At 49.6% G+C, this 14,295-nt stretch overlaps 1 protein-coding gene across 6 annotated transcripts in view; it reads left to right on the top strand.

Annotated features, from left to right (window-relative positions):
- Nucleotides 1–14,295, top strand: part of LOC102453197 (adhesion G protein-coupled receptor E3-like) — a 54,014-nt gene that overhangs the window by 34,210 nt on the left and 5,509 nt on the right. For 4 of the 6 annotated variants that reach the window (XM_089774652.1, XM_089774651.1, XM_089774653.1 and 1 more), the window contains 5 exons: nucleotides 7,716–8,005; nucleotides 8,697–8,763; nucleotides 9,807–9,898; nucleotides 10,160–10,328; nucleotides 10,444–10,551. In XM_089774652.1, the coding sequence (XP_089630778.1) occupies nucleotides 7,716–8,005; nucleotides 8,697–8,763; nucleotides 9,807–9,898; nucleotides 10,160–10,328; nucleotides 10,444–10,551 (726 nt within the window). The remainder of the gene's footprint in view (nucleotides 1–7,715; nucleotides 8,006–8,696; nucleotides 8,764–9,806; nucleotides 9,899–10,159; nucleotides 10,329–10,443; nucleotides 10,552–14,295) is intronic. The other 2 variants (XR_016348151.1, XR_016348150.1) reach the window with 1 other exon arrangement.

Below are 14,295 nucleotides of genomic sequence, written 5' to 3'. Positions count from 1 at the left end.
GTGCGGCTGTGAACCCCCGGGGCTCCCTGGGTTCTTCAAGAGGTGTCCCTGGTGGTGCTCCACATTACATGATGAGCGTTCCAGTGCCTCTTGATGGCGTTTTCTCTAGCAGTGCTTTGGGAGCTTACATGTGCCGTGCGCAGCACGTGTGGGCCTCCCCAGTGCCGTCATGCATGCGTGGCCCCCCCTCCCTTCAGTTCTTTTCTACTGTCCCTGGACACCAGACGGAACTCGGCAGTGCTCTCCTTTCTCTTCAACGTAGTTATAGAATTTCTCTTCTAGTTTAGTTAGTTGTAAGTTCTAGTTCACTTGCTCAGTGTTGCTTTAGTGTTTTAGTGTTAAAAAAAACAAATGTGGATTGGATAGTGTGTTACTTCATAGCCACGGCATGGGATCTCCTGGTTTCAAGCGCTGTACCCTCTGCAATGAGACAATGCCAGCCTCTGATGGACACAAAAACTGTGTCAAGTACATTGGCAACTCATGTTCTTCTTCGAGGATGTCCCCGCGAGAGCTCCACTGTTGATCCTGGGCTTGCCCCGGTACCACAGAACAGAGACTTTTCTAGAAGCAGTGCTGGACCGGACCGCGCATGCGCCATGGTGGCTCACGGAGTTTACCCTCTTTTCTCTGAGTGTGCGGTCTAGCCCCCGCCTGTTCCTCTTGACCACCTCAGGCTGCAGACTGACGGAACTGCTCTCTCCACACAGACTCCTTGTTGTGAGATTAAGACTACACAAATAGAACAGAGTTAGTCGTTTTTACCTCTCCCATATCCCGTTTCATTCATATATAAAAAGAAGTAGTTGTTAAATTTTAGTCGCTATAGTAGGTTTTCATTTCCCCTTCCCCCTGTTTGTTCAATGTTCATATTGTACATAGTTAAGTACCCTCAGATAAAACGGGGAAAAACAGAAGGAAACGAAACAGAACAACTTTAAAAAGAAAAGCACAAGGCATTTAAAGATGCCATCCTCACCAGGCTTTAAAAAGTGTGACAAGTGCTGGGAGGTGATGCCGGCTTCAGACAGCCACTCCTATTGCATACGATGCTTAGGAGAATCTCATGTCCCCCAAAAGTGCCCTCATTGTACTCAGCTAACATCTAGGGCAAGGAAGGACAGAGAGAGACGCCTGTGGTTGTTTCTTTTTGACAAGGCTTTACAACCGCAGAGCCCTGCCTCCGCTCCTCAGCAGCAGACTTCTAAGCGGAGAGCCTCATCCCCCACCACGGCTGTGACCAAACGATCGAGACCCTCACTACTTTCTAATTCAGAAAAAAATCGGGAGGCTGGCAGCTGATATTGGACCTCCACTGTTTGAACAGATTCCTACGAAAGCAAAAATTCAGGATGATCACACTAGCTACCATAATTCCCGCACTAGAGTGAGACGACTGGTTTGTGGCCCTCGACCTCCAAGACACCCACTTTCATGTTTCCATCCACCTAGCCCACAGAAGGTTCCTACGATTTGTTCTCAGCAAAGACCACTACCAATACAAAGTCCTCCCCTTTGGTATCTCCTCCGCTCCCACGGTATTCTCAAAAATCCTGGTGGTGGTTGCGGCCCATCTTCGAACGCAAGGGGTGATTATCTTCCTGTATTTGGACGATTGCCTCCTCAAAGGTCGTACAGCATCCGAACTTTGAAACGTGATCCTGGCCACCAAACAACTCTTCCACGCCTGTCAGCCGACGGTCAGGGCAGTGTGTGTGTATGTTTCCGAGAAAAGGTTTAACGTCCGTGTCTTTACTGCTAGGACCGGGGTCCCATCGCAGAGGGTGGCCAGCAGGCCAACAGACGCCCCGTTATATAGGAAGAGCTTATTACACCTTAGATTTTAGCTGCTAGAACACAGGGGTTCCTTCGCAGAGGGCAGCCTAGGAAAGGCTGAAAAGGTGCCCCAACGGATCTTGTCACCTGGGAGTGACACAGATCCAAACGCCCAAGCTCTCTCTATGTCTGTCCCTTTATGACCGGCTGAAGTTCTTTTAAATTGTGCTTGGTTCTGTTACAGCAACTGAAGGAGTCAGGTTAAAGCTTAAACAGTTACAGGTTTATTTGAGGAAGCTTATAAATCATATGGTTGCAATGGCTATTGTTCTATTTCTTAACTGCTAGCAAAATATAGATCTTAAAAATGGTTACAAAGAAGATAAAGATAGAAAAATAGAAATAATGGTACCAAGTAACAGCTTACTCTTTCTATGTGTACACTTAAGACAGAGGACCACATCCAGGTACAATTTTTACCCCCTTCTGTGCCTCTTGACTCCAGCATGTCAGGCCAGGGCCGGTCCCTCAATTCCTAGGAAAGACGAAAATACGAGGTGGGTGTCCCCATAGAACCTCGGGAGGTCAAACACCTAACCCGACCAGCAGGTAGAGGGTAGAATGACACTCAAAGTGAATGTGTGCTGGACCTATCTTATATACTCATGGGGTCACGTATTTCTCTTTCTTGTCTGTCATGCCAAATGGGGCTGGTCTGTCTTTTGTGAGACCAGTTCTTACAAGGGAGTTGTGAACTTAATTTACACTTGTAAGAGAGATAACTAAATTGGAATTACTGGGGATTCTTTTCTCAGTGGGAAATTCCTCTTCCAGGGACTGTGTGTGTGTTCGAATCAACATAGGTGCCAGCCGGTGGCAGTCTCGCATATCCTGATCTCTCCTCATATCTATGTTTCAGCTTCTCAGGATCAGATGAGCCAGCATAGACTATGCTGATTTTATTGCTCCTTCTCTGTCCTGTATGCTTCAGGAAGGCAAATAAGATAGATGATATGGGGGTTAGTCTGTCTTGCTACAACGTCCTAGGACTCCTCATAAACGTACAAAAGTCCACTTTGCACCTGACCCAGGATCTGGAATTTATAGGAGCTCACCTGGAGTCAACTACAGCCAGGGCCTATCTACCGCTGCAAAGATTCCACACCATTCAAGATCTCATACAGGTCATCAGAGACAGCCTACAGCCCAGGTCATTACCTGCCTGAGCCTCATGGGCCATATGGCTGCCACAACTTATGTGGTGCGCTATGCCAGACTGCACTTCCATGCTCTCCAGTACTGGCTCACACAAGCATACAATCACAGCAGACATGACCTCCACAAGATGGAGTGATACTAAGATTCCACCCTAAATTCATTCCCAAGATAGCATCCGCCTTTCACGTCAACAAGCCGATAATCCTGCAGGTGTTCTACCCGAAACCTCATTTCTCCTCAAGGGAAGCGACCCTTCACTCACTCGATGTACGAAAAGCCCTAGCTTTCTACATTGACCAGACAAGACCCTTTAGACAAACTGATCATTTGATTGTATCTCTGGCTGACAACCCTTATCTGCTCAGCAGATTTCAAAACTAATATTCAATTGCATAAAAGAGTCCTACGCAACGAAGCATATATCACTCCCTATCCAACCTTGGGCCCACTCCACCAGGTCCATGGTGGTGTCAATGGCTTTCCTTAAAGGGGTTTCCTTGAAAGACATATGTAGAGCGGCCACCTGGTCCTCACACGATATCTTTGTCGAACACTATGCCTTACTCCAGAGTAGGCAATCCGATGAGGTACTGGCGACGGTGGTGCTCTCCAAAGTGGACAAATAGGGACTCCTTTGTTTATACCGCCTTCCGTTGTGGCGACTACTGCTACTCAGTCACCAAGAGTGGAGTACCCGCGAGGACGTCCTCGAAGAAGAAAGAGAAGTTACTCACGTTGGTGCAGTAACTATTGTTCTCTGAGATGGTGTCCCCGCGGGTGCTCCACTGCCCGCCCTCCTCCCCACTTCGGTGTCTGCTTTCTGTTTGTGTCTTGCAGACTTCGAGGTGGCCTTGAGGAACTGGCGGGGGCCGGACCGCGCACTCAGAGAAAAGAGTTTGAACGCTGCGAGCCACCGCAGCGAATGCATGATCCGGCCGAGCACTGCTTCTAGAAAAATCTCCGTTCTGCGGCACTGGGGCAAGCCCAGGATCAACAGTGGAGCACCCGCGGGGACACCATCTCGAAGAACGATAGTTACTGCACCAAGGTGAGTAACTTCGCTTTCCCAAAAAGACTGCCCACACTGCGCTAAGCTCAAAGCGCAGGCACATAAAGATAGAGAGCTCAGGCTCAAAATGCTAAAGGTGATAAAGGTGGACACCCTCCTTCTGACCCAGACTCAGGTCATGTTACCACGGCAAAAAGGGATAAAGCCCCTGAAGCCATGAAAAGATGGGCAAGCTCGCTGCCTCAGCACTCTTCTAAGAGGCACCCTGCTGACAGGCAGTTGGATCCCTCTGATAGGAGCCTCAGCACTTTTGACCGCCCAGGTGTCTGGGGCGAACAGCGCTGTAAAAGCAAAAGCGCTAACACAGCTGCCCCCTCAGAGGCAACAGGCCACACCCGTGCCTGCCTCGAACAACGCAGCACCGAGCAGGATGCCGCTCGCCTCAGCACCAGCTCAGCCAAAACCTCAGGACTGCAGCAGGGCACCGCAGCCGCTCACAGGACTCACGGGGCAGCCACTGGGCACCGCTCCCCCCCCCTGTGTTGTCGGGGCAACGCCTCAGGCGGTGAGCTCTGCTCTCTGGGCACCACAGTCAGTACACTCTGTGGCAGACAGCTCCCACATTCTCCGGTCAGGAGCTACAGGGTGATTAAAGATTTAACAATTTCTCCTACGCTCCAATCTCCTATTCTGAGTGACAACAGATCTCCTCCCTCCCCCTTCTCTGAGTATTCACAGTCACATTCCCCTCTCTCAATGGAAGAGGCGGGGAGGTGGCTGTGTTTTCATCACAGCTATCTCCACACTCACAGGGGTCAGGAATGCCAGTTAACCCTGCGCAGCCACCCTGAGCAGCCACATTTCTTACGAATACAAACGGCTCCCTGGACTCTATACCCATGGATGCCTCCACCCATGGTTTGCCCTCCACGGTGGCAAATGTGGAATCAATGCCCGCAGCAGCAACATAGAAAAAAACCCATTCAAAACCAAACATTTAGAGAAACCTCGCACTTCTCTGATTAATCACCTATGTACTTACTGACAGAAATGATGGTGCGGATCTACTCCCCACACTCTTTGGTGGCATCTTTACTTCAGCCTAACTCTCTTTCTACCACAGAAGAGGCAATCCTACCCCCATCTGCTAGCAATGCAGAGGAGGTTTCGTCCTTTCAGGACCTTTTTAGAAGAGCTGCAACAGATTTCAATATCTCCATGGAAGAGGTACAAGAATCTCACCATGAGCTCACAAACATCCTCCAGGCGACACCATCTGCAAAGATAGCTCTACCTATCAATTCAGCCATACTTGAACTGGCAAAAACCTTGTGGCAGACTCCTGCCTCGATACTACCTATATCTAAAAAGGCAGATAGGAAGTATTTTGTTCCCCTTAAGGGCTCTGAATTTCTTTTTTCACACCCCTCACCAAATTCCCTGCTAGTAGATGCTGTGTAGGAAAGAAATAAACAGCAGAACCAATCCACTCCATCTGAAAAAGACAATAAAAGATTAGACTCTTTTGGAAAGAAGGTTTATGTTTCTGCTATACTTCAGATGAGGGTAGCAAATTACACCGTGTCACTCAGTAAATACGATTTTAACAACTATGCAAAATTTAACACATTTATTGAACATATCCCTGATAACAAGAAGACACAGTTTAAAACTATCATCTCAGAAGGCCAAACGATATTACGTATAGCCAGGGCTTGACAAGCGGAGGCGAGTCTTGCTCGTCAGCTGCACGGTTTGGCATGCTGGGCTAAAATCTACTCACCATGGGCGAGTAGATTGCCCCAATTGTCGAGCCCTGCGTATAGCATTGCAAGCCACCCTCGATGCAGCAGATATGGCCACGAGGACAATAGTCACAGCGATCACCACGAGAAGGGCCTCATGGTTCAATTCTGCTTTTCCGCGTCAAATCCAACCAGCTGTGGAAGATCTCCCATTTGATGGCAATAAGCTATTCTCGACAAAGACTAATGAACTTTTGCAGTCAATGAAGAACTCCAAGGCCATACTTTGGTCACTTGGCATCCAAACATCTGCGACAACACCAAGACAATTCAGATACCAACCATATCAGAGAAGGTACCCACATACTGTTATCAGAGGCAAGACCATCCACCATACCAACAACACCGGCGGGGTAGACAACAAAGACAACGTACTCAGAATAACAACCCCAACCATTCGTCACAATCTAATATGCAAATTGTAGAGGCCAGTCGTCAGTCCAAATGCCACACTACCTACCCAGGAGTCTCAAAATACATTAGCAGGGCTTGACAAATAATACAATCTACTCACCATGGGCGAGTAGATTGTAACCTGGAAGAGCTGGGTTCGGGCGATCTGTGCATGCACAGAACGATCTGTGCATGCGCAGATCTCCGGACAGTGCGGCTGGCGAGCGGTTCGGCGAGCCCTGTACATTAGCTTATTCAATTTTTGTTTGTTCTGGGGGGGAGGGGGAGGGGAGAAAAACCTGAAAAGCTATTACCTCAGACAATTGGATAATTCGAACCATCTCCTCTCCCCACCCTCCCCCTCTTCAGGGACCCCTCTCACGACACAATCTTACAACAAGAGGTGGAGCACCTCCTCCATATAGGGGCAATAGAACCAGTGGCTCCACATTTCCATAGGATTCCAGGTAAACCACAGCAAATCAATGCTTACACCTACTCAAACCATTCAATTCATTGTGGCACACTTCAATTCCATCACAGCCAGGCCCTTTCTGCCTACCGACAGGCTCATCCGAATCAGACACTTGCTACAGTCCTCCCAAGAGATGCCCTCAATACTGCCTCATGACTATCTACAACTGTTGCGCCACATAGCATCATGCTTACTAGATTAGTGAAAGCTGTGCTACAAACGGCGTACTTACCTGATCCGAAGTCCCTACCTCCATACAATGTACTACTTTGTAGTCACCTAATGTGGAGCACCTCCAGGAATGCCTCTCGAAGAAGAAGAGGCGGCTACTCACCTTCCAGTAACTGACGTTCTTTGAGATGAGCATCCCTGGCGGTGCTCCACTACCCTCCCTTCCTCCCCTCTACTTCGGAAAACCTTAATATCAAGATATCAAACATCCTCGCCGAGTTCCGGATAGAGAAGGAACTAAAGGGGGGGGGGGAGTGCGACGGCACCTGGGGAGACCCGCACGCACTATGCATGCACGGCCCCCAAAGCACTGCTAGAAAACACTGAGTTGAGAGATACTGGGATGCTCACCATCTAATGTGGAACACCCCCACGGATGCTCATCTTGAAGAACATCAGTTACCAGAAAGTGAGTAACCTCCTCTTCTGGGTGTGCAGGACACAGACGGGATTCCAGGGGGACGTTCCCACTCCCTGTGAGGCTCCTTTACACTGGACACAGGAGCCTCAGTCTCGCTGTCCCCAGGAATTTGATCAGTCCTACCCCTATGTCGCCGTCTCCCTGGGCCTCCAATCCCTTCCTAGGTTACTTGCCCGAGGGTCACTCGGGGGATGTGCGGCAGAGTCAGGAAGAGAACCTGGCTGCCCTGAGGCCTTCTCTTCTGCTCTAACCAATAATCTCTGCTGCCTTCCTGCATCCATAATGAGCAGCCCGCCCCCCCGCACCCCGACTGAGGAACCTGCCAGCTCTGCAGCACTGTAACTGGCGAGCTGTGTTAACAAGAATCCTGGTGTGACCCCCATGCAGGTCTCTCCCATATCCAACCAATCCCATTCCAGCTGCAGTGTCGCTGAGGTCTCTGTGGCTTGTGCAGTTATTGCTGGCCTCTTACACTACCTCTTCCTGGCCTGCTTCACCTGGATGCTCCTGGAGGGGCTGCACCTCTTCCTCACCGCCAGGACCTTGAAAGAGGTGTATTACACCAGCATCAGACGGTTCAAGAAGAGACACATGTACCCGTTTGGCTACGGATTCCCAGCCCTGATTGTGGCTATTTCTGCCGCAGTGAATCCTAAAGGCTACGGAACTTCTGAGCAGTAAGTGCAGCGCCCACCGCGAAGGGGAGCTGGGATGTGGCCTCCGTGTCTGTAGCCTGCATTGCCCTGCTCACCCTGCCTGAGGGCAGTCCCCCAGCAGCCTCCCCCCGCCCCAGGAACAGCAAGCCGCCCCAGCACAGTAGCTGAGTTGCCCACCTGCCAGGCAGCTACAACTCGCCCCACTGACCCTGCAGAACAACAAGCCAGCAAAGTCCCAGGCTGGGTTTGTGGTGCTGGGAACAAACGCACCTTTGTACTGTGGGCAAATCCCTGAGGGTCTCCCCTCTAAATTGAGCAACTCCACTAAACCAGAGTGGGGCTTGTTCTAGACACCCCAGGCTAGACCCCCCCTACTGGTGTAAATCTGTGTCATGCCTCTTGCTTCTGTGCAATGAGGTCGATCTACATCAGCTGCCTACCTGGTCCTCCATGGCTCTGACACGCCCCACCAGAACAGTCTGTTGCAGGTGGGAGAGGAGGGTTTGGCAGAAAGTCAGGGAAGCTGCGGTTGATGGGGGTGGTGGAATCTCTTGGCCTGCAAGAGGGTCACCATGTCACAGGCTGGCAGACATCTATCGTGCGGGTGAGAGCAGCTGCCTTGTGACACCTGTTGCTCACAGGGCAGTGATCATATTAATGTCCCATGCTCTTACATTGGGGGTAATGCGCTTCTTCTTCTCCCTGCCTGTAGCTGCTGGCTCAGCCTGGACAGAGGCTTTCGCTGGAGTTTCCTGGGGCCAGTCTGTGTCATAATCCTGGTGGGTACCTCACAGAATCCCAGCCCCCTTCTCCCACCTCGGCAGCCCCACTGATTTGAGGGAAGCAGGGAGGTGAAGGTGTGTCCATAAAACACAAGGAAAGACCCAGTTAGGACCCACCTGGTTCATCTGCTTTGGCCAGTCGCAGGATCTGTCCCTGTGCCCTGTCCCCAGCCCACAGCCTTTACTCAGGCACAGCTGCCAGGGACGTCAGCAGGAGTTTGGCCAAGAGACAGAAAGGGTCTGGCCCAGTCTAGCTAATTGCCCAAGGAATGGGGAAGGGAAAGGGCTACACCATACCGTGATTATGTGTGTGTGTGTGTGTGGTGGGGTGGAAACAGCTGTCCCTACATATTCCTCCTCAACCCCTGGGGAAAAACTGGGGGATGGGTGAGTAGGGAATTTCTTACAGCCTGAAAGTGCAGGAAATATTCTAGAGGCAGAATCTGGACTCTCTGGGTACGTCTAGACTACAGGCTTTTGTTGACAGATACGACAAGCCGCTTTATCGACATGACAGTGTAGATGCAAAGGACAGTGTAGACTCAATAACGCCTTCTGTCGACAGAACTCTGAGTTATTCCTCGTAGAATGAGGTTTACCGCTGTCGACAAAACTGCCAAGTTCTGTCGCAACAGAACTTGGCGGTAGTGTAGACGCAGGTATAGTGTTGTCAACAAAAGTCCACTTTTGTCAACAAAACCCTGTAGTCTAGACACATCCTCTGAGCCAAATCCTGCTCAGTTATACCAGTGTGAACCCTATTTACTCCACTGGAGTGGATCCATATTGAACACTGAGCAGAATCTGGCCTCTTTGATCCCATTGATCCATCTTAGCCCTGGCTGTGCCATCAGCTCCCTGTGTAGGGAGAAACTGAGAGCTGCTGGGGACCTTACAGGAGGGGGAAAGATTCCCACTGGCCATGAGCAATTCCAGTTCTGCAGCATTCGGCTCGGTCCCCTGGGATCGTTTTCTGACTGAGCTGGACTGACCGGCCCCGGACGGGACATTTCACAGGAAACATTTCCCGCTGCCCACAGATAAATGTGACGTTCTTTGCCCTGACCCTGTGGATCCTGAGAAGCAGTCTGTCCTCCCTCAATGCGGATGTGTCCTCCGACAGAGGCCACAGGTGAGAAGGCATCGGAGCAGTCGGGGAGGGTCAGGTGTCTTGGTTTGGATGTTCCTGGGCATGGAGAGGGAGTGAGGGACTGCAGAAGGGGGACAGCGTATCTAGGATCCATCAGAACGAGGCCCATTGTGTTTGCATTGACAGTAACCCCGTCCCACACAGGAAAGCAGGGCCAGTAGCTCCACCCCCCTCTGGCCAGACCCTGCTGACCCCGATGCTCCCACCGGGTTGTTGTAACGGGCTCTATCTGCCTTTCTCCAGACTAATGATCTTTAAAACCATCGTCCAGCTCTTCGTTCTGGGCTGCACATGGATCCTTGGTCTTCTCCAAATCGGCCCAGCAGCCACGCTCATGGCGTATTGGTTCAACATCATCAACAGCCTGCAGGGAGCCTTCATCTTCCTGGTGCACTGTCTCCTCAATCGCCAGGTAACGCCCATGGCCCGTCAGCGCCCACCCAGCTCCTTCACCGGCCCCATGGCGGCCATGTCTGATCTCGTCAGAGTTCCTTACGCGGTGCAGTGACCGTGTCCTTGACTCCCAGGTGAGAGAGGAGTACAGGAGATGGATCAGGGGATTTCGACCACCTCGCAAGAAATCTCAGACAGACGATCTCTCCATGTCGACTGTCCCCACCACTGGCACTAAGGCGGTAAGAGATCCTCTGGTTTGCTGCTGCACCCACAGAGGTGGAGAGTAACTAAGTAGAAATACTTCATTACACTACTGAAGTACATTTTTTCAGTATTTGTACTTTACTCAAGTAATTTATTTTTGTGATATATTTTCTAAAAAAAATAAAATAAAAAAAACCTACTTGAGTAAAAGTCATACTTTTTACTCCACTACAATTTCTGGAAGCACTTAAACAAAAAACAAGACTGTGTAGCACTTTAAAGACTAACAAGATAGTTTAATAGGTGATGAGCTTTCATGGGCCAGACCCACTTCCTCAGATCAAATAGTGGAAGAAAATTGTCACAACCATATATACACAAAAGGATACAATTAAAAAAAATGAACACATATGAAAAGGACAAATCAAATTTCAGAACGGAAGGGGGATGGAGGGGAAGAAGGGGGCAAGAGGTAGATATGAAAGCTCATCACCTAATAAACCATCTTGTTAGTCTTTAAGGTGCTACACAGTCCTGTTTTTTGTTTCAGCTGCACCAGACTAACACAGCTACATTTCTACCACTATTCTGGAAGCACTTAGTTACTCACTACTTTCATCATTCTAATTTGCCTAAGCACAGCTTCTTGTGCAAGCACCCAATCATCCAAAAAAATAACCAATCAACAGCACAATGTCCCTGCCAACAAAGACATTTTAATAGCCCCATTAACACCTTTTCATTCCAGAACAGCATCTCTGCAGGCACTGCCAGCCTGAGACCTGAGCAACCAAGGCTGCTGGCCAGGGCGATGTGCTGAGGGGGCGCATTTGAATAGTTTCATGTGATCTTACCTGGGGCCAGCCAGCTAAAAAGGAGGGAAACCCAGCAGCCACTTCAGCCAAGGTGGGGGGGGAGGGGGGGCGGGCAGAGGCACTTACGTGTGTCAGGCAAATCCTCTGCTCGTGCAGGAGCAGCAACAGGGAAGGTGCCCTGCACAGGAGCTCCCAATTCTCGTGGGGATAGAGGGCCCCCCATAGATGCCGTGGGACAGGCTGTGTTGGAAAAGGCTTGGGGTGGATGGCTGGGTTTGGCGGGGATTGAAGAATTGTATCTGTGCGCGCAGCTTCCCTCTGTGTGCCAGCTGATTGAGATTTGGAGTAACCCTGCTATCTGGGTGTGTGCGCTAAAGTGGAGCAGGTGTGGGTCACCCTCCCTCTTTTTTTCACCTTCCCCCTAAGAGCCCTATAGGGGAACTGAGGAGAGCTGGGCTACTGGCTCAGGAGGGGGGTATAACACTTTGAGTTGTTGGGAGGAGACCTTTAATCCCCCTCCCCCATGAGCAGTTGGTCTTGTTCTCCTGCTTCCCTGACTGGCTCAGAAGTTTTGTTCACTTTTTTGGGGTGAGTATGGGATGGGGGCAGGGGGAGCTATTGCTGCTGCTTCCCCAATGTGAGGCAGGTGGGTGCAGAGGAGATGAGTGTCACTGAAATCAGCTTTCCCACGTGCCCTCTAGGGAAATGTCTGGCTGGGTGGTTGAAACACATTTACCTTCCATTCAATTCTTAATGACCTGTCCATGCTCTCAGGTTTTGTTTATGTTTTCACTACAAGTTGTATTTATCAGTATGCTAAAATTTCTCCTGCCTGGGCCTTGCTGAAGCTGTTTCTTAGCAGTGTTGATCCTTCATTAAGATTAACAATAAGGACATTTTCTTTGCTCCCATCTTAACCTGCAAACCTTTTTCATGCTCTGGAAGACACTGGGGTTCCTAGTGTGTGAGAGGGTGTGATTGTTGTGACTTGCAGTTTCAATGAGGTGCTTAAACTCAGAAGAACTCAGTGCAAATACAGGTTCTTCCCCATCCCCTGTGCAATGCTTCACCTCTGCTGCTCTGGCTTATAAAAAGGCATGCACTCTTTGTGGTTTATAACTTTGTGTTATGTTTTAAGCTTTTCATCTTTTTATAATTTTCACAAGAAATAATGGAGGGAGGTCTGAATTTTTTTAATGACGAAGTGGAGATGCAAAGAGTTCAAGCTCTAAAGCTGTTGAAACCCAAAAAAAGAGACAAGGTGGGGGAAGTATTATCTTTTTTAAAATGATTTAGGAACAGTTTTGGTTGGTGAGAGATTAGCCCTTCACAGATCTGGAGAAGAACTCTGAGGAATTCCAAAGATTATCTCTGTCACCAACCATATTTGGTCCAATTAAAGATATTACTTCACTCACCTGGGCTACATCTAGACTACATCCCTCTTTCGGAAAAGGGATGTAAATTAGACGTATCGCAATCGCTAATGAAGCAGGGATTTAAATCTCTTGCGCTTCATTAGCATAAAAATGGCTGCCGCTTTTTTTCTGCATGGAGCTTTGCCGGAAAATAGCGCCAGTCTAGATGCGGATCTTTTGGAAAATAAAGCCTTTTCTAAAAGATCCCTTATCCCTCTTGAAATAAAAATTAAGGTGCCTGTCTACACTGGCCCTCTTGCGCAAGTATTCTTGCGCAAGAGGGCTGATCCCTGAGCGGGAATGTCAAAGTATTTGCACAAGAAGCACTGAATGTCTTACATGAGATAGTCAGTGCTCTGCACAATTCAAGCGGCCAGTGTAGACAGCTGGCAAGTTTTTGCACAAAATCTTGCCAGTCTAGATGCACCCAAGTAGTTTTCCAGAAGGATACTTTGACTTTACTTAATTACATTTTTTTCAAAGTAGCAGTACATTTACTCAAGTAACTTTTTGGGGTACTTTACCCACCACTGCACACCCGCCTGCGATACTGTCCCCTCTAGCTTTGCTGTACGGGTGCTTTGCCCTGCGAGAGACCTGCAATTTGTTATGAGCCGTCTGGACATGTCCTTTTTCTCTCTCTAGGGGTATCCTCCATCCTAGGCACAGCACAGAATGGCCTTTCCCATGCCCCCATGGTCCCTTTCCTGGGCTCTCTGGAGAGCTCCCGGGGTCACTCGCTGGGGAGGCAGATGCTGGCTCTGTCAGTGTAATGATCTGAATATCTCCCAGTGTCCCCTGGGACGGAAACCTTGTCAGTGCAGACAGACCATCCCCTGTGAGCAGTCAGCACCATGGAAAATTTCCCAGGGCTTTGTGTCTTGCCTCCCCAAGACAACCCACCCATTTGCATAGAACGAGCTCCATGGCCTTGGTATCTCTCTTCACGTCCCTGATTTTCTGGCCAGGTGGAACCCTGCTGCCATGTGGAATCGGCAGCAGCCAGATCCAGGGTCAATCCCTTGGGGTTCCAGTGCAAACCAGAACTGTCTGGAGCCCCCAGCCACTAATGTGCTAATACTTAAGGACAACCCAGGTGCCTCCAAGAGGCAACACGCTCCCCCTCCTGCAAGCCCTGAGTCTGTGTGTAACAAAGGGAAATTTTAATAGGAAGGGGAACAGAACCGAGCTTTCCTCTAGGAAATCCAACAATAGACGCCGACTCCATGAGTGCTCTGGGGCTGGTCCACCCACAGGGAAAAAAACTGTTGAGTACCCAGCACCCACCCACTGCTCCCTCCTGTTAGCTATCTTCTCAGTCAGCTCCTTGAGCATTCTGGCAGGCATTTCATCAAGCTCTGCCATTTCCACATTTTCTGTTTTCGTGTTTCTCTCTTCACTGAAGAACAGGCCGACCCTTTCCTTGGGCTTCCTCTCACTTCTGATGTATTTCTAGAATGTTTTCTTGTCACCCTTTATGTCTCTTGCCAGTTGGAGCTCATTTTGTGCCTTGGCCTTTCTAACTTGACCCCTATATTCTTGTGCT

Source organism: Pelodiscus sinensis, chromosome 31, assembly GCF_052426305.1.
Source record: "Pelodiscus sinensis isolate ZL-2025 chromosome 31, ASM5242630v1, whole genome shotgun sequence".
NCBI lineage: Eukaryota > Metazoa > Chordata > Testudines > Trionychidae > Pelodiscus > Pelodiscus sinensis.
Note: the sequence above shows the minus strand (reverse complement) of the source record. Positions and strands in the feature narration are given on the sequence as shown.